The sequence below is a fragment of the Corylus avellana genome, chromosome ca2 (assembly GCF_901000735.1).
Source record: "Corylus avellana chromosome ca2, CavTom2PMs-1.0".
Lineage (NCBI taxonomy): Eukaryota > Viridiplantae > Streptophyta > Magnoliopsida > Fagales > Betulaceae > Corylus > Corylus avellana.
In genome coordinates this window covers 35,480,784-35,502,654 of record NC_081542.1, presented here as the reverse complement: position 1 = coordinate 35,502,654, position 21,871 = coordinate 35,480,784, and the positions used below count along the sequence as shown (strand labels likewise).

At 38.0% G+C, this 21,871-nt stretch overlaps 1 protein-coding gene and 2 pseudogenes across 1 annotated transcript; all 3 read left to right on the top strand.

Moving 5' to 3' along the window:
* Nucleotides 1-458: 458 nt before the first annotated feature.
* LOC132169663 (pentatricopeptide repeat-containing protein At4g19890-like) lies at nucleotides 459-4,232 on the top strand (annotated as a pseudogene).
* Nucleotides 4,233-9,459: 5,227 nt separating this feature from the next.
* On the top strand, nucleotides 9,460-10,158 carry LOC132169662 (uncharacterized). Its single transcript, XM_059580659.1, has 2 exons — nucleotides 9,460-9,568; nucleotides 9,890-10,158. Exons 1-2 carry the CDS (start codon nucleotides 9,460-9,462, stop codon nucleotides 10,156-10,158), a joined length of 378 nt encoding a protein of 125 aa, XP_059436642.1.
* Nucleotides 10,159-17,043: 6,885 nt separating this feature from the next.
* On the top strand, nucleotides 17,044-20,997 carry LOC132171690 (exonuclease 1-like; annotated as a pseudogene).
* The last annotated feature ends 874 nt before the right edge of the window (nucleotides 20,998-21,871 follow it).

The following is a 21,871-nucleotide window of genomic DNA, read 5'->3' as shown; positions in this document are numbered from 1 at the left end:
TTTTTGTGTGGATTAAATGGATTTGTTTTAGTTCTATATTGTTGTTGTCCATTTGTTTTATATTTGTTAATTTAGTGTGTAGCAATCATCATGTTTCTTTGCTGTATAATTTGTTGGCATAAATCAAAAGTATCCTCTGATAGACTTGATTGCTCAATTTAAAATTTGAACCTCGTAATTTGATGGAGTTCCATAACTATAAGGTTGTTTTTTTCTAAGACGTCATTGAATATTATGTAGGAGAGTTGAAAGATGGAAAGGGCCAGACTAGATTTAAGATTTCATCACTCGGGATCAACACAATCGGAGGAATCAGCTCTAGATTTGGAAAGGAACTACCGAATTCATCCTAATCGACCTTTTTCATGTCCATTACCGCCTTCAACCCTTTGTGTCAGGTGCTCAGCATTCCGAGAGCAGTGCTGCCTACGGCTGGCGTACTTCAAGTTGATTAAATGATGCGGCAGAAGAAGATAAGGCAAACTACTTTGGAAACCTTCAAAAGGGGGTGCTGCCTGAAACTCTGGGGCGGTTGCCAACAGGGCAAGCAAGCTACCACTTTGCTTGAGTTAATGACCGTTAGAGCATTTCACAGCAAGATCTTGCGCCGAGTCAGTCTTGGCACTGCAACTGGGTTTCAAATTCGAAAGGGTGGACTGACATATATTCCTGCTATTCTTGTCTTTGTTGCCGGTAAAGTTCACAGGCAATGGCTCAACCACGTCCAATGTCTACCTGCTGTCCTTGAGGTGGGAAACTTTGGTACCATTGGCTTTGCTTTGGGTTTTTACATGTCTTTATATGATCTCGTTGTATGTTTTTTTAATAAGGATTTAAACAGAACTACATTATGCTCAACCCCTTCAGAAGTCCATATCGTCCTTTCTCTACACATTATCCGCATAAGACACAATGGAATTGTATTCCGAATTATGAGTTGACCTTGATAGTTTGAATTTTATGGTTCGCTTTCCTGATAGATTTAAATCCCTTTGATTCTCTCCTATTTATGTAAAATCCCCCAATTCTCTCCCTAACAGCTATATTACTCCACTATAAAATCAAGTGCACTGATTAATAGGAAGCAAGGAAATACTTCCTCTCAAAGTTGTTCACTTTGGAAAAACTTTGGAAGAGGAAGTATTTTCCTTGTTTGCTATTAATTAGTGTACATGATTTTATAGAGGAGTGATATAGCTATTAGGGAGAGAATTAGGGGTAGCTCAATTGGCTGGAGACCACGCTTCATGAAGCGGAGGTCAAGAGCTTGAATTTCTGATTAAAAAAAAAAAAAAAAACCCTTTCACAAATTATACCCTACCGACCTACACAGTAAAAGGTGATCTACTAACTAAACTAGTTGCTGCAACACATACAACTGCAATACACTATGCATAGTCCTCTCTTATGTAAACTGTCCACAGTCGAAATTCTTCCCCATGCTGCCCTTCAACATAGATCCATATATACTCTACCAAGGAAATCCAGTGGCACCTTTTCCTTTGCTTATAATCTTCCTCATAGGTTTGTTTAGAATTATTTATAATGTTTTGAATCCTAGATTAATTTGATTGGTTGTCACCTACTATTCTGGTCCAAATGACCACCTTTTGGAAATTCTACAGACATCATTGAAAGACATTAAATATCTAAAGTGGTTGACAAATATAAAAAGTATGAGTAATGCTACACACACTTCCACATATACACTCTCTTAGGTGGCTTTTACAACCAGCATTGGATTTAAATCCAATAAAGATCTATTCCAAATCTAATAGTGATTTTAAAAGCCTCCTGAGGAAGTGTGGAAATGAGTGTGGGAAAGTGAGAGTGTGTGTAGCATTACTAAAAAAGTATTGCTTGTTCACATTTCCAGATTTATAAAAATGAAACTGGATGCTCAGATATTCAATTTTTTGTGAGATTTCAAGCTTGCTATGATGTGGACTGATCTCTTTTTTTTTTTACCTTGGAAGTTGAAGTACCTTTTTGATATTTGTGGCAGGGCCTGGAGGTGTATGATGTACCATACCAATCCCCATTTCTCTCTTCTAAAACCCTTTTAGGGCACTATGTTCCTACCACCATGATCATGACCCTGGCACCACTCCAGCACTCCCCACTTCTTCATTGCCATCATTATCAGCACAATCCAATTCTCTTGTCAGAGTAATCTGTTCATTGGTCTGTGACTCTTTCTACCACCAACATGTGAGAATATTGCCTCCCAAGCTCAATCTTCTGCAGGATGCTGATTTGTTGACCCAAGAACAGGCCATTACAGCTGTTGCTTCACTAGCCGCTGAGGCAGGGTCAATGGTGGCATTGAGTTTCTTTTACTAGGTAATTGGATTTGCCAAGTTTTGCCATTTTATGCGGCTTTATATAGTATGCGCCACATCATTGATTGGTAATGGGAATATGAGAGGGCTCATGAAGTGATGCAGTGTATGGTAAGGTGTTTTGCTGAGATTGGGAGGTTAAGGGAGGCTGTTGACATGGTTATTGTGATGCGAAATCAAGGTTTGGCACCAAGTACTTGCACTTTAAATTGTGTGATTCACATTGGGTGTGTAATGGGTCTGGTTGAATATGTCGAGAACATGTTCAAGGAAATGTGTGTGAGAGGGGTGTCTCCTGATCATTGCAGTTATAAGTTGATGGTTATTGGTTATTGTAGGATGGGCAGAATTTTGGAAGCAGATAGGTGGTTGAGTGAAATGCTTAAGAGAGACTTTGTTCTAGATAATGCGACTTTTACTTTAGTTATCAGTGCATTTTCTGAGAAGGGTTTTGTGAATAGAGCTTGTTGGTCTTTTGATAAGATGATTGAGATGGGTTTGATACCAATTGTGATTAATTTCACGTCTTTGATTCATGGGTTGTGCAAGAGGGGCAGCATTAAGCAAGCATTTGATATGTTGGAGGAAATGGTTAGGAAAGGTTGGAAACCAAATGTGTATACTCATACAGCATTGATTGATGGGCTCTCCAAGAAGGGATGCTTTTAGACTATTTCTGAAAGTTGTCCGGAGTGACAATTACAAGCCAAATGTTCATACATATACAGCCATGATTAGTGGGTATTGCAAAGAGCACAAGTTCAACCGTGCTGGGATGTTATTAACCAGAATGAAAGAACAGGGATTAGTCCCCAACACCAACACATATACTACTCTCATTGATGGGCACTGTAAAGCAGGTACTTTCGGAAGAGCGTATGAGTTGATTAAAGTAATGAATAATGAAGGTTTCACACCTAATATCTGTACATATAATGCAATTATTGATGGCCTTTGCAAAAGGGGAAGGGTCCATGAGGCTTATAAATTGCTTTAGATGGGTTTTCGTTCTGGATTGTGTATCCTATCCTCATATCTGAGCACTGTAAATGGGCGGATACTATGCACGCCTTGGTGTTTTTCAACAAGATGGTCAATGGTGGCATTCAACCTGATATTCATACATATACCACACTGATTGCTGCCTTTTGTAGCCAAAAGAGATTGAAAGAGAGTGAGAAGCTTTTTGAAGTTGTAAAGCTAGGCTTAGTTCCAACTAAGCGGATGTATACATCCATGATATGTGGGTACTGTAGGGTTGGAAATGTTAACTCGGCTGTAAAGTATTTTCATAGGACGAACGATCATGGCTGTACACCGGACAATATTACATATGGTGCTCTTATAAGTGGGCTTTGCAAACGGTCTAAGTTGGATGACGCCCACCGGTTATATGACACCATGATAGACAAGGGGCTATCCCCATGTGAAGTTACTCGGCTGACCTTGGCTTCTGAGTATTGTAAAATAGACGATTCTGCTACTGCCATGATCATATTAGAAAGGCTAGACAAAAGGCTCTGGATCTAGATGGTTAAGACCTTGGTCAGGAAACTTTGTAGTGAGGGAAAAGTGGGCATATCAGCATTGTTCTTTTATAGATTATTAAGGACCGTAATGCGGATCGTGTGACTTTGGCAGCATTCACGACTGAATGCTACGAGAGCAACAACTATGCTCTTGTTTCTAATTTGTCCTAGGGAATCTCTAAAGGAATTGGGTACTGATCCGGTGGTAGGCCTTTCCATTTTGGCGGTTTTCTTCATATACTAGTATTTGATGAGTTGATATTATATTCATATATAGTACCAAGACATTTTAATCCATCTTATAGGTTGCTCCCCATGACTCGGCAACAAAGCTGTAACACATTCGATTTCATAAATTAAACCTTGGTAGGCAATAAAGAAGGTGTTGGAATATCGTCATTTATTAACTAATCCTAAGACTTGGTTAAATTAGGTGATGATTTAAAAAATAATAATAATAATAATTAGGTGATGACTTAGAATGTGTCATTTACCTTAAGATGCAATGTATTTTGGAATGTCAAAGTTCACATGCACAATTAAGCTCCTGATTTCTTGTTAAATATTTTTGTGTGATTATGACACTTACGAAATTTTATTTTGGAATGTGAATTGGACATTACCGTCCTCTATAATTCATAGGTTATTTTACAAAGGATATAAATTTCTTATAAACTGAATCGTAGGAATTTCTCGAACCAGTATCTAAAAATGTCATGTTTTCCTTGAGCATATGAGAAGAATATGTAATTTTTCTTTTTTTTTAGTTAATTTCTATTAAAAAGCAAGCAGAATTTTTTTAGAGATTGGTTGAAAGAATTTTCCTGAAATCCATTTTACAAAATGTGATCAATGGGCTCATAATTGTTAGGATAATAATACATAATTTTACAATCTACTATTTTTTTTTGCACTGAAGTTTTTGAGTTATATGTTTTGAGAGTATTTGTACAAAGTGATAAGCAGTCCTTTGTCTACTGCTAAAATTTTATTAATTTTTTTTTAAAAAATATGTCCTATCATTGATTCTTTTAGGTGGATTAGGATTCTCTAAAATTCTTATCCATACATATATCTAGAAGATATGAAACCTGCTACATGTGCATCTCTTTAATTGTCATTGGGCCGAGCCCATTCACAAAAAAACTCAAATGAAATTACATGACCCAATAAAATTGTCTTGTACCACATCACACTGTTTCTTATGATTTCGTTATAAATGGTAAAGAAATTAGGTATTTAAAAGATGTAAAAGATGGAGGGGGACATATCTGAAGTCAGATGGAGTACATGTATAACCACAAAAATTTCATTTCATTTTTGAACTAAGAAATTAAGGTTGATGATGAATGCCAAATATTGTATATTTGGGCCCTTTAACTTGTATTTATTAAGCTCTTAGCTTTGTTATTTTCTGATGTTTTGGGTAGTTTTGTTGTTTTAGTGTTTTGCAGGTCATTGAGAGAAAACTGCAGTCTTTGGTGTGGAAATTGCAAAGAAATTGAAGAAATGCATTTCTGGAAGTGTGATCAATCGCAAGAAGACTACGATCGAGCGCACGTCCATGTCAGCCCTACACGTAGCACTTAAGTGCTACGCCGCAGAAGCCCTGAAGACCCGAGTGCGCTCGAGCGCACTAGGTGCGCTAGAGCGCACCTGCGCTGACCTGGCAGCGTTGTTAAGTGCGATCGAGCACACCCGCGCTGACCTGGCAGCGCTAAAACTTTAATGTTTTAGTTTAAATATCACATTTAGTTTTGTAAAACACATCGAGAGGCGCCGTTTAGAGCAAAAAGTCGACCTGTTGTTGTTCTTGAGCCCTTGCTTCGTTTTTCTTTGTAAGTTTTAGGATTTTTATGATTTCAATTCATATAACTATGAGTTTTGTGATCATGAGAGGTTAAAACCTTTAACTAAGGTTGAAGATGAAGCCTCAACATTGATAAACGTTCATGTTCTTGTCGCTTTATGTATACAATTCGATGTTTAATCAAATTGTTGTTCAAAATCAATTCAATTGCATTGATTAATTTCATTTGATTGAATGTTGTGCCTTTTATTCATGCAAGTTTTATATTCGTTGCGTTTCATCCTCGGATACATTGAATGATTTGATCTCAATTGGACATTCGTTGTGATTCATTTTACAGATGGATTCATCGAATGATTTAATATGTGTGTTTAGGAATTTTGAACAATGTAGAAAACTTATTGTTTGTCGGTTGTATGCATAAAATGCAAGAATATGTTGTTTGATTTGGCGAAGTGGATTCGGAAAACTTTAGTACTTTTCTATTAATTGTTGTTAAATCATTTTGCTTATTTTAGTTTGCACGACACAAATCGAAATTGCGGAACTAGGTTGAAATAGGATTAGTTTAAATTAGAAAGTTGATTTTTGCAAACACAATTCCCTGTGGATCGACCTCGCACTTGCACACACTTTACTGCACACGACTCGTACGCTTGCGAGTACAATTAAATTTATATATCAAATTTTAGCGTCGTTGCCAGGAAATTATTGATTTGTGAAAATTGATTTTTTGTTTGAATTAATTTTATTTTTCTACTAGTTTAGGTAGATTTTTGTTTCATTTGCTTTTTGCAATTTTTGTTTATTTTTATTTGGTTCTGTTTTGTTTAATCTAACATAAAAATAAAATAAAAATAAAATAAGAGAGAGAGAGAGAGAGAGAGAAATTGTTTTTGAGTTTTGTTGTAGATTTGGCGAAAATCAAGTCCTTGCCATTGCGATCGAGCGCGCCTCAGTTGCGCTCGAGCGCACTCGGGCCTATCATAGCACTGTCGCGCACTTGTGCTCGACACCTCCATACTTGCGCGCGAGTGCATGGCAGAGCGACGCTCGAGTGCACCAGCACGTCTACAATCGATCGCAACTTACTTGCTATCGAGCGCACCTCTGCAGCCAGCTTCAACAAACTAGCAGCAGCTAAGTAGGAAGTTTTTTTTTACTATTTATTCTTTTAGATTTATTTTGTGAACATTGTTTTCAGTTTTTTTTTTTTTTTTCTTTTATGTATTTGCATATTTCTTTTTGTGAATATTTTGTCTCTTGTTAGTTAGTTCATTTTCGTATCTTTGTTTGGCGTATGCTTAGTCGGAGATCCTTGAACCTAGAGTTGATACCCTTAGATCCCAACATTGATAGAACTCTTAGGAGAACACAGAGAGCACCTATTGAGAGTGAGAATAGAGGTCAAATGGGAGACCAATGAGATAACATACCCCAGAATGTGGAGCAACCTAGGGTTGAGCATGAGGAAGTGAGAGCTGAGAATTTTAAGCAAGTTAGGGCTTGGAATGTGGATTTCACTACATCCCTTAGGGAGTTGTTCGCACCCATTGCGACTAATTCTCATTCGTGTATAGTGTTACCACCAACCAATGCCACCCATTTTGATCTGAAACTACGTCATCAACTCCTACCATCATTCCATGGCCTAGAACTTGAAAATCTTTACGGTCATGCAAAGAAATTCGAGGACATGTGTGCCACTTTTAAATTTCAAAATTTTTCCGAAGAGTCTGTCAACCTTAGACTATTTCCTTTCTCTATGCACGATAAAGCCAGGGCATGGTTGGATTCCAACACACCTGGGTCTATTACATCTTGGGAAAGCTTGTTGAGTAAATTCTATAACAAGTTTTTTCTCAATGTCAAAGGTAAATGAATGTAGAAAGGATATTAGCTCTTTCACTCAGGATGAGGATGAGAAGTTTTTAGAAAGTTGGGAGAGGTTCAAGGAGTTTTTGATAAGATGCCCTCCACATGGATATGAGAAGTGGAGACTCGTTCAGTTCTTCTACCAAGGATTAACCCAATCCAGCCGTCGTATGACAGAGTCAATGAATGGGGCGGCATTCTTAAGTTTGACGAGGGATGAAGCGTACAAGGCATTGGACAAGTTGTCCGACAACTCACAGTAGTGAGATTTTCGAGTTGTTGGGATAAATCTGCCCGTATCCCCAAGAAAGGAGGCATTTATGAGGTTAAGGATGACAATGATTTGAGGATAAAGATAAATGCCCTAACCAAGAAGGTTGAAGCTCTTGTAGTGGGTCAACCCATAAATGCTGCCAACATATCAATGTTGATGGCTGTTCAATCTGTGCTAGTCCTATGCACTTAGCACATAATTGTCCATCTTCACCAGCTTTCGCCGAGTGCTCCATGGAACAAGTGAACGCTTTCAACGACTTTAGGAAGCAAGCGAGTGGACCCTATTCGAAGACTTACAATCCAAGGTGGCGGAACCACCCTAATTTCTCATGGAAGCAGAGCCAACCAATGAATCAAGGAGGGGCCCCTCATCATGCCCAAAATCAATACCCTCCTGGATTTCTCCCACATGCTCAGAATCATGGTCGCTCAGCTCAACCAGCGCGACCTCCTGCATCTTCATCACAATCATCGCTGGAAGAAACAATGAAGGCATTCATACAATCGAATAGCTAGACCATACAAGAGCTTAAAAACTCTGCTATGACAAACACCCAAGCGATAGATGAAGTGAAGAATGCCACCATGGTTAACACCCAAGCAATTGCGAAGATGGAGAGTTAGATTGGACAAATAGCCAATCACTTGGGTGAGAGAGAAAGGGAAAAGTTCCCCAGTCAGCCTGTGCCCAACCCAAAAGGACAATATATGGTTGGAAATTCCTCAAGTATTGCACATGGGCAAGAACATGTGCAGTCGATTGTCACACTGAGGTCAGGGAGACAAGTGGACAATCAAGTGGTTCTTCCTAAAGAGAACCTAGCTATGCCACAAGGGCAAGAGAGTGGCAACAAGGAGAAGAGAGATGCTGAGCCATCTACAACCACACCCATTGTTGAGGACCATCCAAGGTCATTTGTGCCTAAAGCACCTTACCCTGCAAGGTTGCAAGGACCCAAGAAATGAGGGAAGTTTGAGGACATTCTGGAGGTGTTCAAGTAGGTCCAAATCAATATTCCGTTTTTGGACGCCATCCAACAAGTACCTTCATATGCCAAGTTCTTGAAGGACTTGATTACAGTGAAGAGGAAGACGAATGTTTCGAAGAAGGCATTCCAGACCGAGCAGGTTAGCTCAATCCTGCAATGCAAGTTGCCCCTCAAGTACAAGGATCCTGGGTGTCCTACTATTGCTTGCATGATAGGAATCAGCCGAATTGAGATGGCATTATTGGATCTTGGAGCGAGTGTGAATTTGTTGCCCTACTCAGTCTATGTGCAGTTGGGGCTAGGAGAGTTGAAGCCCACATCTATGACGCTGCAATTGGCTGACAGGTCAGTGAAGGTACCGCGGGGAATAATTAAGAATATTTTGATTAAGGTGGATAAGTTTTATTTCCCCATGGATTTTATTGTGCTTGACACAGAGCTGGTTCAGAATGTGGGGATTCAAATACCGATAATCTTAGGGCGACCATTGTAGGACGGGGGTGATGAAGATTTCCTTCGGAAATATGACAGTAGAGCTGAATATTTTTCATATCAATAAGCAACCACTAGAATATGATGAAGTGCAACATGTATGCTTGATAGAGGAGATCATGGAGGAGACTATTGAAGAATGAAGCATGGAGGATCCCTTGGAGGCATGCTTTGCTCAGTTTGGAAAGGACTTGGATTTGGATAAGTTGCTTAAGCAAGTATATGCTATTTTAGAGGCTGCTCCTCTGGAGAGCAGTAAGAAGGAAAAGACAGTAGTACCTGAGCCTCTCAAGAAGGAACTTAAGTATAAGTTCCTAGGCCCAGTAGATTCTTTGCCTGTGATTATAGCTTCGGATTTGGTTGATGCTTAAGAGGAGAAATTATTGGATGTTTTAAGAGAGCACAAGGAAGCTATCAGTTGGACCCTTGAGGATATCAAGGGGATCAACCCTTCAGTGGTGATGCACAAGATACATTTGGAGGAGGATGCCAAGCCATCGAGGGAACCATAGAGGAGGCTCAACCCAGCTATGCAAGAGGTTGTGAGGGCTAAAGTGATTAAGTTGTTGGATGCAGGGATCATCTATCCAATCTCTGATAGCAAGTGGGTGAGCCCGATTCATGTCATGCTAAAGCGAGCTGGATTAACAGTAGTGAAGAACAAGGATAACGAGTTGGTCCCAACTCATGTTCAATCAAGATGGAGAGTTTGCATAGACTACTGCAAGCTAAATGCTGCCACAAAGAAGGATCATTTTCCACTTCGATTTATTGATCAGATGGTGGAGGGCTTGGTTGGGCATGAGTATTATTGTTTCTTGGATGGTTATTCTAGATATAACTAAGTCCTGGTGGACCCCGAAGATCAGGAGAAGATGATGTTTACCTGTCCTTTTGGGACGTTCACCTACAGTCGCATGCCCTTTGGGTTATGCAATGCATCCGCTACTTTTCAGCGATACATGACCAATATTATCTCTAATATGGTAGAGCGTTTCTTGGAGATTTTCATGGACGACTTCTCCGTCTTCGGTTTATCATTTGAAGAGTGTCTGCACCGCCTCACTTTGGTCTTAATGCGGTGCAAGGAGAAGAACTTGGTACTTAATTGGAAAAAATGCCATTTCATGGTGAAGCAAGGCATTGTTTTGGGGCACGTCATATCTCATTGGGGGATTGAGGTTGACAAAGCGAAGGTGGATCTGATTTTTAACTTTCCACCCCCACGTACGGTAAAGGATGTTCGCTCTTTTCTGGGCCATGCAGGATTTTACAGGCGATTTATCCAGGATTTTAGCAAAATCGCCAGGCCCTTGTGCAAGTTGTTGGTAAAGGATGCCCCATTTGTATTTGATGATGATTGCAAGATAGCATTTGGGGATCCGAAGAGAATTCTGACGTCCACACCCATTATTCAGCCACCCAACTGGGATGTACCATTTGAGATCATGTGTGACGCATCCAATTATGCAGCTGGAGCTGTTTTGGGGAAGCGTGTTGATAAACTTTCCCATGTCATTTACTATGCGAGCAGGACTCTGAATGATGCACAACTCAATTACTCTACCACTAAGAAAGAGTTGTTGGTAGTCGTTTTTGTACTGGATAAGTTTAGATCCTACTTGTTAGGATCTAAAATCATCATCTATTCGGATCACGCAGCATTGAAGTATCTTTTTTCCAAAAAGGATGCTAAATCTCGTCTCATTCGATGGATTTTGCTACTTCAAGAGTTCGACATAGAAATTCGGGATAGGAAGGGTTTCGAAAATGTGGTAGCGGATCATTTGTCTAGGATGACTGTAGATTACACCGAGGACGCCAAACCCATTTCAGAGACCTTCCATGATGATCAATTGATACACATTGCTCATAATCCCACACCATGGTTTGCTAACATAGTGAACTATCTTGTCACCGGCCAACTGCCTTCGCAGTGAGAGCGACAAGATAAGTCCAATTTTTTGTCCATGGTGAAGCACTTTTTCTGGGACGATGCTTACCTGTTCAAGTATTGTCTCGATCAGATCATTATGAGGTGTAAACCTAAGCATGACCAATCTAATATCATCTCCTTTTGTCATGATCATGCTTATGGAGGCCATTTTAGTGCTAAAAAGATCACTGCAAAGATTTTGCAGTGTGAATTCTATTTGCCTACCCTTTTCTGAGACGCACATGCATATTGCACACCTTGTGAGCATTGCCAGAAGTTAGGGAGTATTTCTAAGAGGAATATGATGCCCCTTAACCCCATTCTGATTGTTGAGATCTTTGACGTGTGGGGCATTGATTTCATGGGACCATTCTCAAACTCCTTTGGCTATCTGTACATCTTGGTTGCTGTGGACTATGTGTCCAAATGGGTGGGGGCAGTTGCATGCAAGACCAATTACCACAAAGTTGTGGTCCAGTTTTTTAAGGACACTATTTTTGCTCGTTTTGGTACCCCTCGAGCGATCATAAGTGATGGAGGTAAGCATTTTTTGCAACCGGATCTTTGAGCAGTTGATGAACAAATATTTCATCACACACAAGGTTACCACCCCATATCACCCATAAATGAGTGGACTAGTTGAAGTATCAAATTGAGAGATCAAGCACATTTTGGAGAAGACAGTTAACCCTACTAGGAAAGATTGGTCTCTATGATTAAGTGATGCACTGTGGGCTTACCAGACAGCATTCAAGACCTCAATTAGGATGTCACCCTATCGGCTTGTGTACAAAAAGGCATGTCACCTTCTGGTGGAGTTGGAGCATCGAGCATATTGGGCAATCAAGAAGCTGAACTACAATTTTTCAAAGTCTGGCTCACAAAGGAAGCTCCAACTCAATGAATTAGAGGAGCTGAGAAATGATGCTTATGATTGTGCAAAGTTGTACAAGGAACAGATGAAGAAGGCTCATGACCAAAGCATTTTGAGACAATCTTTTGAGCTTGGTCAGAAAGTCTTTCTTTACAATTCATGATTGCATCTCTTCTCAGGTAAGCTGAAATCTCGCTGGACATGCCCATTTATTATTTGGCCAGTTTTTCCTCATGGGGCCATCGAGATTGAGGATCCAAAGAATGGTAACACCTTCAAGGTGAATGGACAAAGATTAAAACCATTCTTGGAGTTGAGGAGTACAGAGATTGAGACGACATTGTTGGAGGATCCGAGTTATTCAGAGTGATTGTTGTGTCTTGTGGAGAGTCTGGCTGAAGACTTAAAACTTAGCGCTTGTGGGAGGCAACCCTCACTATTTCCCTTGTCATTTGATCTTGTTTGTCTATTTGGTTTTGTTTTTGTTGTGTTTTTCAGGTCAAGTGTGTGCCATTCAAGTTTGGGGGGAGCGTTATTCTATGTTACACCCGACTTACACCACCCATCAGGTATTGTATTGCTGGACACATTGGGGATAATGTGCCATTTCAGTTTGGGGGTGGGGTAGACATTTTTGTCTTTTTCTTTCTTGATTATATTTGTTGTTAAAAAAAATAAAAAATAAATAAAATTTGCTATGTTATTGATTGAGCATGATTACACTTCAACTGTGGTTTGTATGTTATTTGTTTGTTTAACATCTTGAACATTGCACACCATTAAGAATCTGAGATTTTTGACTCATCTGTTGGCTTAGAGAGACTTCACGTGTTTGAGTTGTTTATCACATGCACATTAGCATAGGGTCTGTGAGGTATAAGATTTGACTTAAGGAGTGTGTGTCTTGAAATTTGTAGGAGGATTGGTTGATGAAAACCTTGGCTAAAAAAAAAAACAAAATCATCATTAGTTTGAGTTTCTTATTGAGTAACCGGACCTCTTACCTCATAAAGTAATGAGTGTTCGCGTAAAAAGATGAGAAATTCGAGTTGATTGATTGTATGGCTAGTTGGATTTTGTAGCTCTTTTTGACTTGAGTCATTAAGAAGATAACATATATGAGCAACTACGAACCAAAGATATCCAAATGCTATGTCATGACAATGTCATAATAAAAATCTTATCTTACATGGTCAAAAAGTGTCTTATTTTGTGCTTTCAAAATAGTTTATGCAAACTAGGTCTTCATCATTGCTGCACGGAAAGCCTTCTTTGGTGACTGCTGTACATCAGAAACCAGACATCCTTGGAGAGCAACAACATCTGTGGCAACAAGTGTGTACTAAGAACTGAGGCATGAGTTTTCATCATCCAAACCACTTGTTGTGACGTCCCACATTGCCTTGGCATGGAAGAGATGATGTGTTTATATGGAATATACTCTCTCTAAATAGTATGAGGCTTTTTGAGGCTAAATCCAATAATGAAACTGTGCGAGCTTGGCCCAAAGTGGATAATATTATACCATTTGGAGCGGGGGTGTTACATATGATATCAGAGTCATAGCCCAGCCTGAGATGGGGGGAGCGTGCACAAGCCCATGAGGGTCGCCAGCGAGGACGCTGGGTCCTAAGAGGGGGTGATTGTGACGTCCCACATTATCTGGGCATAGAAAAGATGATGTGTTTATATTGAATGTACTCTCTCTAAATGGTATGAGGCCTTTTGAGAGTAAACCCAATAATAAAACCGTATGGGCTTGGCCCAAAGTGGACAATATCATACCACTTGGAACAGGGGTGTTACATAACTTGTAACGACCTAGGAAAAAGCACTAGCTACATCTGCGCTATTACTCCAAAATGACTAGTCAATTTGGAGTTTCCTTAGAATTCATTATAAAGCCTAGTTTCACCTAGTAAGTAGACAATGTGAGACTTAGCACGTATGACTATCTTTATAAACTACTTGCTCTATGTGGGCTTCTTCTCATCTTCCCAATATGGGGCCGTAGTGTTACAAACTATCCCTTTTTAAATTCCTGACGTCCTTGTTATGGCCACGTCATGCAATGCTTCAATACCACATGACCTGGCATTACTAGGTGGCTCTGATACCACTTGTAATGACCCAAGGAAAAGCGCTAGCCGCATCTGCGCTATTAATCCAAAAGTACTAGTCAATTTGGAGCTTCCTTAGACTTAATTATAAAGCCCAGTTTCACCTAGTAACTAGGCAATGTGGGACTTAGCACGCATGACTATCTTTATAAACTACTCACTCTATGTGGGCTTCTTCCTATCTTCCTAATATGGGGTCGAGGTGTTACACTTGTAGCCCCTACACATCATCACCAACAGCAAGCCAATAATTAAATCATGGAGAAATACAAGAAAATATGACATATTTATGGTAAAATAGAAACAGTTACTCTCCATCAGAATCTAGGTTCGAATTACTCATTTGGGATACTGACAAGTGTTGTGTCAAACATGTTTGTCTGGACACAAGTTGATTGAAAACCCAACCAGCTGGATGAGTCCTCTGTTGTTTCAAATTGGTGGAACACTCTGAAGCCAAACTACGATCAATCCTTTGCTTCTTCACTATTTGATACTTCATCAAGTTTGGAGCCCCACGCTTGTGAGACCTCGGCATAAAGGATTTTTCTTTGAAATACTTTACATCCAACTTCTTTCCACCATCAGACTCATTAGGCATAGAATTGTGCCGCAGCCCACATGATCGCATACCATGAGTGGCTTCTAGTCGTTTAGAGGAGAATTTGACCAAGACCTTCTTTAATTCTAAGGCTTCACTTGTACTCATAATGACAAACTGCAATAATACAAGGCCAATTTTCAGGTGTTGGGCGAGGCAACAACCCCTGCAAAAGATTTTTTAGCAGATAAGCAACACAATAAATTATTTGTGGAATGAGTATGCAATTAATACTCTTGTTTAGAAGAAAATAATAATAATAATAATAATAATAAAGAAAGAGATAAATAATGAAATGTGATAGCATAATTAATACAAGCAGAAAGTATGAGATAATAGTGTTCAATCTATGATACCATTAATGATGATAAGCAATGGCTTCACTAATCTAAATGATTTAGGGAACAAGATATACACACACAATATATAGAACATACCAATGGCTCCACTAATCTAATTGATGTGCCTAAACAAAAGTTTTAATTTAATTAAGGTCTACTAGACCAGCCTTAAACTCTGTCTGATCTTTCCTTGTCTTTTGCTGACCATAGGATATATCTGATCACATCATTTTCTTAATGACTATAAGGCATTCCTCACATGATTTTCTGAAGTTCTAAAACTCGAGAGATTAAAAAAAAAAAAAAAAAAAGTCTTCCTCAATTTCTAATTGACCAGGGAAAAAGATATAGACAAACACATATATAATCATTTACATATTGTTGCCTAGATATGCAGGATAAAGAGAGAAAATGTTTCCTCATTCAAATCCCGCAATACAAACACATGGCATTCAAATTGTCAGTGTTATGTTCTTAAGACTTGAGACGCTAGTAGTCGTAGAGGAAGGCTTTTATCCACGCGTCAGGCAGTGATTGGGTAATGAGTTATTGGAGCTCCGTAGCTTTGGTCCGAAACACCCAGTTAAATGACTACACGAGAAAGAGCTGGGAACGTGGGAAGTGGGAACCCAAAGGGCCTGTGGAACGACATGTAGTTTTAAGAGCATTGCAAATTTGCAATCTACTCTTCAGTGAATCTTTATTAATAATAGAAAAATAGTCGTTTAGCATTTTTTTTTTTTATTTCAAATAGTATCTATAATTCTCATAAAAAAAAAAATTAGTGTCTAAATAGATCCTTAATACAACTTAACTATGTTTTTGTTACTTTTAATTAAAACTCATAAATAGGTCAACAATTTTAAAGATTATAGGTTAAATATTGATGTAAGTTAGATCAAAATATGGAGTATACTTTTCCTTTGTTTTTTGTTTTGTTTGTTTTTTTTTTTTTTAATTCACTAAAATTGTCTACTTCTCCCCCTAAATACAATATGAAAAAAAAAAAAAAAATACCACCTTTTATTATTATTGAGAAATGATATTTTTACATTTTTTTGTACATCTTCGGTACATCCATTTTTCTAATAAACCATTAAATCTGTATGACCCATATGTGAAAAATGTTCAAAAGATGTACATATAACGTGTCTCTCTTTTTTTTCGTCTTTTTTTTAGTAAAATTAATGGGAAGCGACGAATATGATCCATTAGTACTCTCTGGGCTTTGTTAGTAGACATACGTATATATTTACATAAAGTACATTATGTATATGAATTCTTTTTTTCTTTTATTTATAATAAAAGTCACTTTTTTTTTTTAATGGGTTCTTCTTATAAAAATTAATCTGAGAAAATTTGCTCAGCAAGTACAATATTTTGTATACACGTGGGACAATCAACATTGTATACACGTGAGATAGTCCTCCATCCATACCTAGTCTAAAGATTGCCCAAGGGCAAGTTAGTCACCTCTTACTAATGAAAGATCAACATCTATATTTACATTATTGTTTATTTTTATTTTATAACTTTTAACAACGAGATCTATTATCTATTATCTGTTTTTTTTTTTTTTTTTTTTTGTGTCCTCAAAAAATAAACACCCAACCACAAGCAATTTTGCCACGCAGAAGCAATATCCAGCGTAAAACACAATATTTATATTACCCATTTTCTCTAAAAGCAATATTTCTATCCGGACAAAGAGGGCTCCTCAATTGTTTTTGCATATGCTATACTTGGTGCCAAACATGCCCTACCTGGGACCCCACAACAGTTCTACAGACAAAAATTTCCCGCCATGTTAACTCTCTTGGGGGGCACAATCACTCACATTGTTTCGCTTCATAAAACCCTCTCTTTCTCTCTCTCTCTCCTTAAATGCTCTGGTCTATAATCCAAAATTAGGGGCAGTTTGGCAGCTCAAACCTTGTACAGGCTGAGAAGCAACATGGGGATTCAGGGGCTGTTGCCGCTGCTGAAATCGATCATGGTGCCAATCCACATCAAGACTTGGACGGCTGTTGTGTTGCGGTCGACACCTATTCTTGGCTCCACAAGGGTGCATTGTCTTGCAACAGAGAGCTCTGCAAAGGCCTACCCACCACCAGGTGTATTTATATATATAGCTAGATTTCGAAATTTAGATGAACGTGTCAATGGTTTTGTCAAATTTTCGGATATGGGTTTTCTTGGTAAGTGCTCAAGTAATGAGAAACGTCTCTTTGAGTAATGTAGTCGAAGATTCGATGATTTTATTGAATTGGGGTGATTGTCTTCTTGTCTTGGGCATTTGATGCATTTTCAAATGCCCCAAACCTAAATCAACTCTCGCACAAATCTCTCTGCTCTTTATGGGTTTGGATTATCTGCCAAGAGGGCTTGGGGGGAAGAAATGGAAAATGGGTTCTGTTGAAAAAGACAATTTTGTTAAATTTTTTATGTGTTTCTTTGGTTGAGTTGCCGAGAGGGTTCATTCTTTATTGCCCTGAAACGCACTCTCTGGTGATTTTCGCTACAACCAGTTTTGCACTTAACTCAGTTAAGCCAACCACTTGCAATAGGTTACATATGAACTTCGGAAAACTTATTTTCGATAGTTTCATTTAAAGGAGATAAAATATCAGTGTTATCATCAACCAAGAGAAATGATCTATAATGTGTCTGGCAAGTAATTTTATAAATCAACAATTGATACAAGTCAGTGTTTCACTCATATTTTCGATATCCAATGTGTGTAATTCTTATGCATGTTGTATCTGATCTTTCAGGCACATTGAATATTGCATGCATAGAGTGAACCTGCTACGACATTGTGGTGTTAAACCTATCCTTGTATTCGATGGAGGTCTTCTGCCAATGAAGGGCGAACAAGAGAACAAGCGTGCCAGGTATGTTAGATATCTTTTGAAGTTTCACCCCCACCTGCACTGGTAGTGTGCAGCTTTTTGGTCTTCGCCTAACTAGATGGCTGACTTTAGTAGTGGACAATGCAACAAAGCCTTATCCTAACTGGTTGGAATTGGCTTCATTATTTCTGCAGCTCTTTTTAGATTGCTAAGTATCCAACTGTTGTTGACATATTATTTTTACTGTTGTATCAAGTTCTCCACTCGAATTAAAATTTGTTTGTATAGTTGAACGTGACTGATATATGATATTCTTCCTAACCTAAATAAGACAGACAGAGTTCAGATTGGTATTTGTTGTTTTTGTTAAATTACTAATTATTCCAACAGGTTAAGATAGCAGGAAGAGGTAAATTTAATCACTTAACCATTACTTTAACATTCCCCCTCACATGTGAGCTCAAACTCTCTTTTAATAGATGAGGCCTAACACGTGGAATATTTAGTTTAAATGGGGGGTGATTTGACGGGGTCAAGGTTCAATCCCATGACCTTTGGCTCTGATACCATGTTAAATTATCAGTTATCTTAAAAACTTAAGCTAATAGAAAAAGGTAAATTTAATCATTTAACCATTACTTTAACAGTTTTAACATTTTGTTGTTTAGGTATGTGTTTAAGTACTAGCAATGGTTGATGAGTTGGACAATATGTAGTCACAAACTTGAGCTATAGCTGTTCTGCCCTCATTATCACTTTCTTGTATGGGGTTGAAACACTTAATTAAGCCATTTCATTATGAAAAAGCTTGCTGTACCTGTAATACCTTCCACCTCCTCTAATGAAAAAGTTCCCATTGTTTTAGATGTCTCCTTGATCTGCCTCCAAAATATACAATATAGCTTCTCTGCTGTTTGACACCTCTTGTGTTGTTTCTTTACTGCTCTCTGTACTGAGATCCAATGGGTTTGGGCGTTTGATCTTAAAAAAGACATGGATTATTTGACTGCGAAAAGGTTTGTATTTACCTTTTGAACACTGAAATTTGAGTAGTCATTAAAGCCTTCAGCTAAAGAATTTTTGTCTACCTACACATGCAGGACGAGGAAGGAAAATCTTGCACGCGCTATTGAGCACGAGTCAGGAGGAAATTCTTCTGCTGCATATGAGTGCTACCAGAAAGCTGTTGATATTTCACCTATGATTGCACGTGAACTAATCCAGGTAGGATAAAGGCTTTTTTGAGGCACAAGAGTAGACTAATTCTTCAAAAGGTTCACATCATGAAATAGATTTATATTTCTAGATGCTTCTTCATAACGTTATCTCCTTTTCTATTGAAATGGTTTCTTGTTATCTCCTTTCCTATTGACATTGTTTCATATGGAAGGTGTTAAAACAGGAGAATGTGTCTTATGTTGTGGCTCCTTATGAGGCAGATGCCCAAATGACCTTCTTGGCAATCAGCAAACAAGTTGAAGCAGTTATCACTGAGGATTCAGATCTTATACCATTTGGTTGTCCCAGAGTGAGTTAAATAGAAGTCGATTAGTTTAATTTCCTATCTCATTACAATTTCTGCTATGATCCATAGAAAAATCTTATTCTCTTCCTACTGTTTTTAGCTCATTATTTTAACTATTTATTTGGGATGCTTAAACTTCTTTCTTGAAACCAGATCATCTATAAAATGGACAGGTTTGGGCAAGGAGTTCAGTTTCAATATTCCACGCTCCAACAAAACAAGGATCTCAGTTTTGCAGGTTTCACTAAGCAGATGCTTCTTGAGATGTGTATTTTGAGTGGATGTGACTACTTGCAGTCATTGCCAGGAATAGGCCTGAAAAGGGCTCATGCATTAATTAAAAAGTTCAAAAGTTACGACAAGGTGAGTTTCATTGTCATTGCACTTGGTAACCGCATATGTTTAACTAGATAGGCTCGGAGTGTATGCATGGAAGCACGCATAAACAAAAGAGAACAGAAAAAAAGGAGAGATACCAAGAAATGCTTTTGGTTGTGAGCAGAAATAAGTTTTTTGGTTTCAACTGGCTCACAGATTTTTTTTCGTCAGAAGTCATTAAATTCAGTTGGTGAATTATTGATCTTTTTGATGTTGATTGGCTCGATATAGGTGATTAAGCACTTGAGGTACAGCACTGTTTCTGTCCCTCCATTATATGAAGAATCATTCAAGAAAGCAACATTCACTTTCCAGCATCAACGGGTTTATGATCCTATCAATGAAGAACTTGTACATCTATCCAACATATCTGATAATGTTGGAGATGATTTGGACTTCCTCGGCCCATATCCTTTATTTACAACTCAGCTTTTTAGTCTAATTCTCAGAACATTTTTTTCTCTAATAGTTGAAATGCTAGAAGTCATTTCTTGACATGGGATACATTGATATCACAACATACAGCGAAAGGCATAGCAGAAGGTGATCTTGATCCATTTACCAAAATGCAGTTTCAGGTACATCCTCTCTCTCACTCTCATTTTCAAGGGCAATTGCTTTGGGATTCTTTGTACAATTAATTAGGTGACCTGCTTTCGCTTGTGCTCCAATTAGCCTATGTTGGAAAGAGAGAAGAGAAAAGCATAAAGGGAAAATTACTCAGAATAGAAAAGGGAAGATTTTAAGGGACAGTTTCTTATGAACCGTATTCACTAAGGGAGAGTTTGTTAAAAATCATATTTAAGTAAGTACTTATACATGTGCATTCATAAACACAAACACATTATATCTTTAATTAATCTAAATCCATACTGGTACTTCAAACTTTATGACCGGGCTTAATCTTATATCCTGGTCTATATAATCCAATATAAGTGAATCAATTAGAAAGTGCAAGTCTTGTATCTTGTGTATGATAGTTAATCTTCTTTTCAGTCTGTCGATATCCTTTGTTTGCCTATAATCTCTGTTTTATCCATCTGCATGACTTCATGACTTCTTTTCTTTTTCATTTTTTCATACTTCAATATTTTAGGTTGATGTTTCTCAAGCACTGAGGTGTCACCAGACTCTTTTTTATTCTCCGTGGGTATTAGAATGCTGTTATATATCCAATTAATTCTCATCTCTCAGCACATTAGTTAGTTTTATCTTAATTACAATTAAGAAATGTTTGTTGAACAAGTTACGAAAATGAACTATTAAGTGTGGATGTGTAGTTTATAAATGATATTAATATGGCTGAGCAGAATAGTGAGAACTTAAATCTGAAGGATCTATGTTGGAATCGATGCCAGAGCATAGGCTATGATTAGTCTAAAGGAAAGATAATTTCGATAGTTCTAAGAGTTAAGTTGAGTAGCCATTCCTGAAGGGTCTAGCAAAAGGTTTGGATTATGCTAGTCATAGGCCAACTTGAGGCATGGAAATAAAAATGGCTGCTTGAGTAGAAGGGCTTGATACTTAGTGTCACTTTTAAGGTATAGTCATGAAATAATATTTTTGGAGACATAAATTGCTGAATTTTGATGCTTATTACTTTTACAGATTTATGGAATGATAAGATTGATAAATTAGATAGGCACTTTATTGCTGCTCCATGAGTATATAGAAGAAATTTTCCCTACTTCTTTGATTTTCCATAGTGGGAGCAACTTTAGAATCAAGAGATTGAATATCGAGATTTTAATATATGTTTGATAAACTTTGGAGAATTAGAGAAAAATATGTTATTGAGGATTAATGATTGGAAACTAGCTTGGTGAATGGGATTTAAATCAAAGGTTTCCTAGTGCACCAAGAGCTTAAGATAAATAATATTAAGAGTTTAGAAATATGATATACTTGGAGTGAGTTTCTCAGAAAGAATC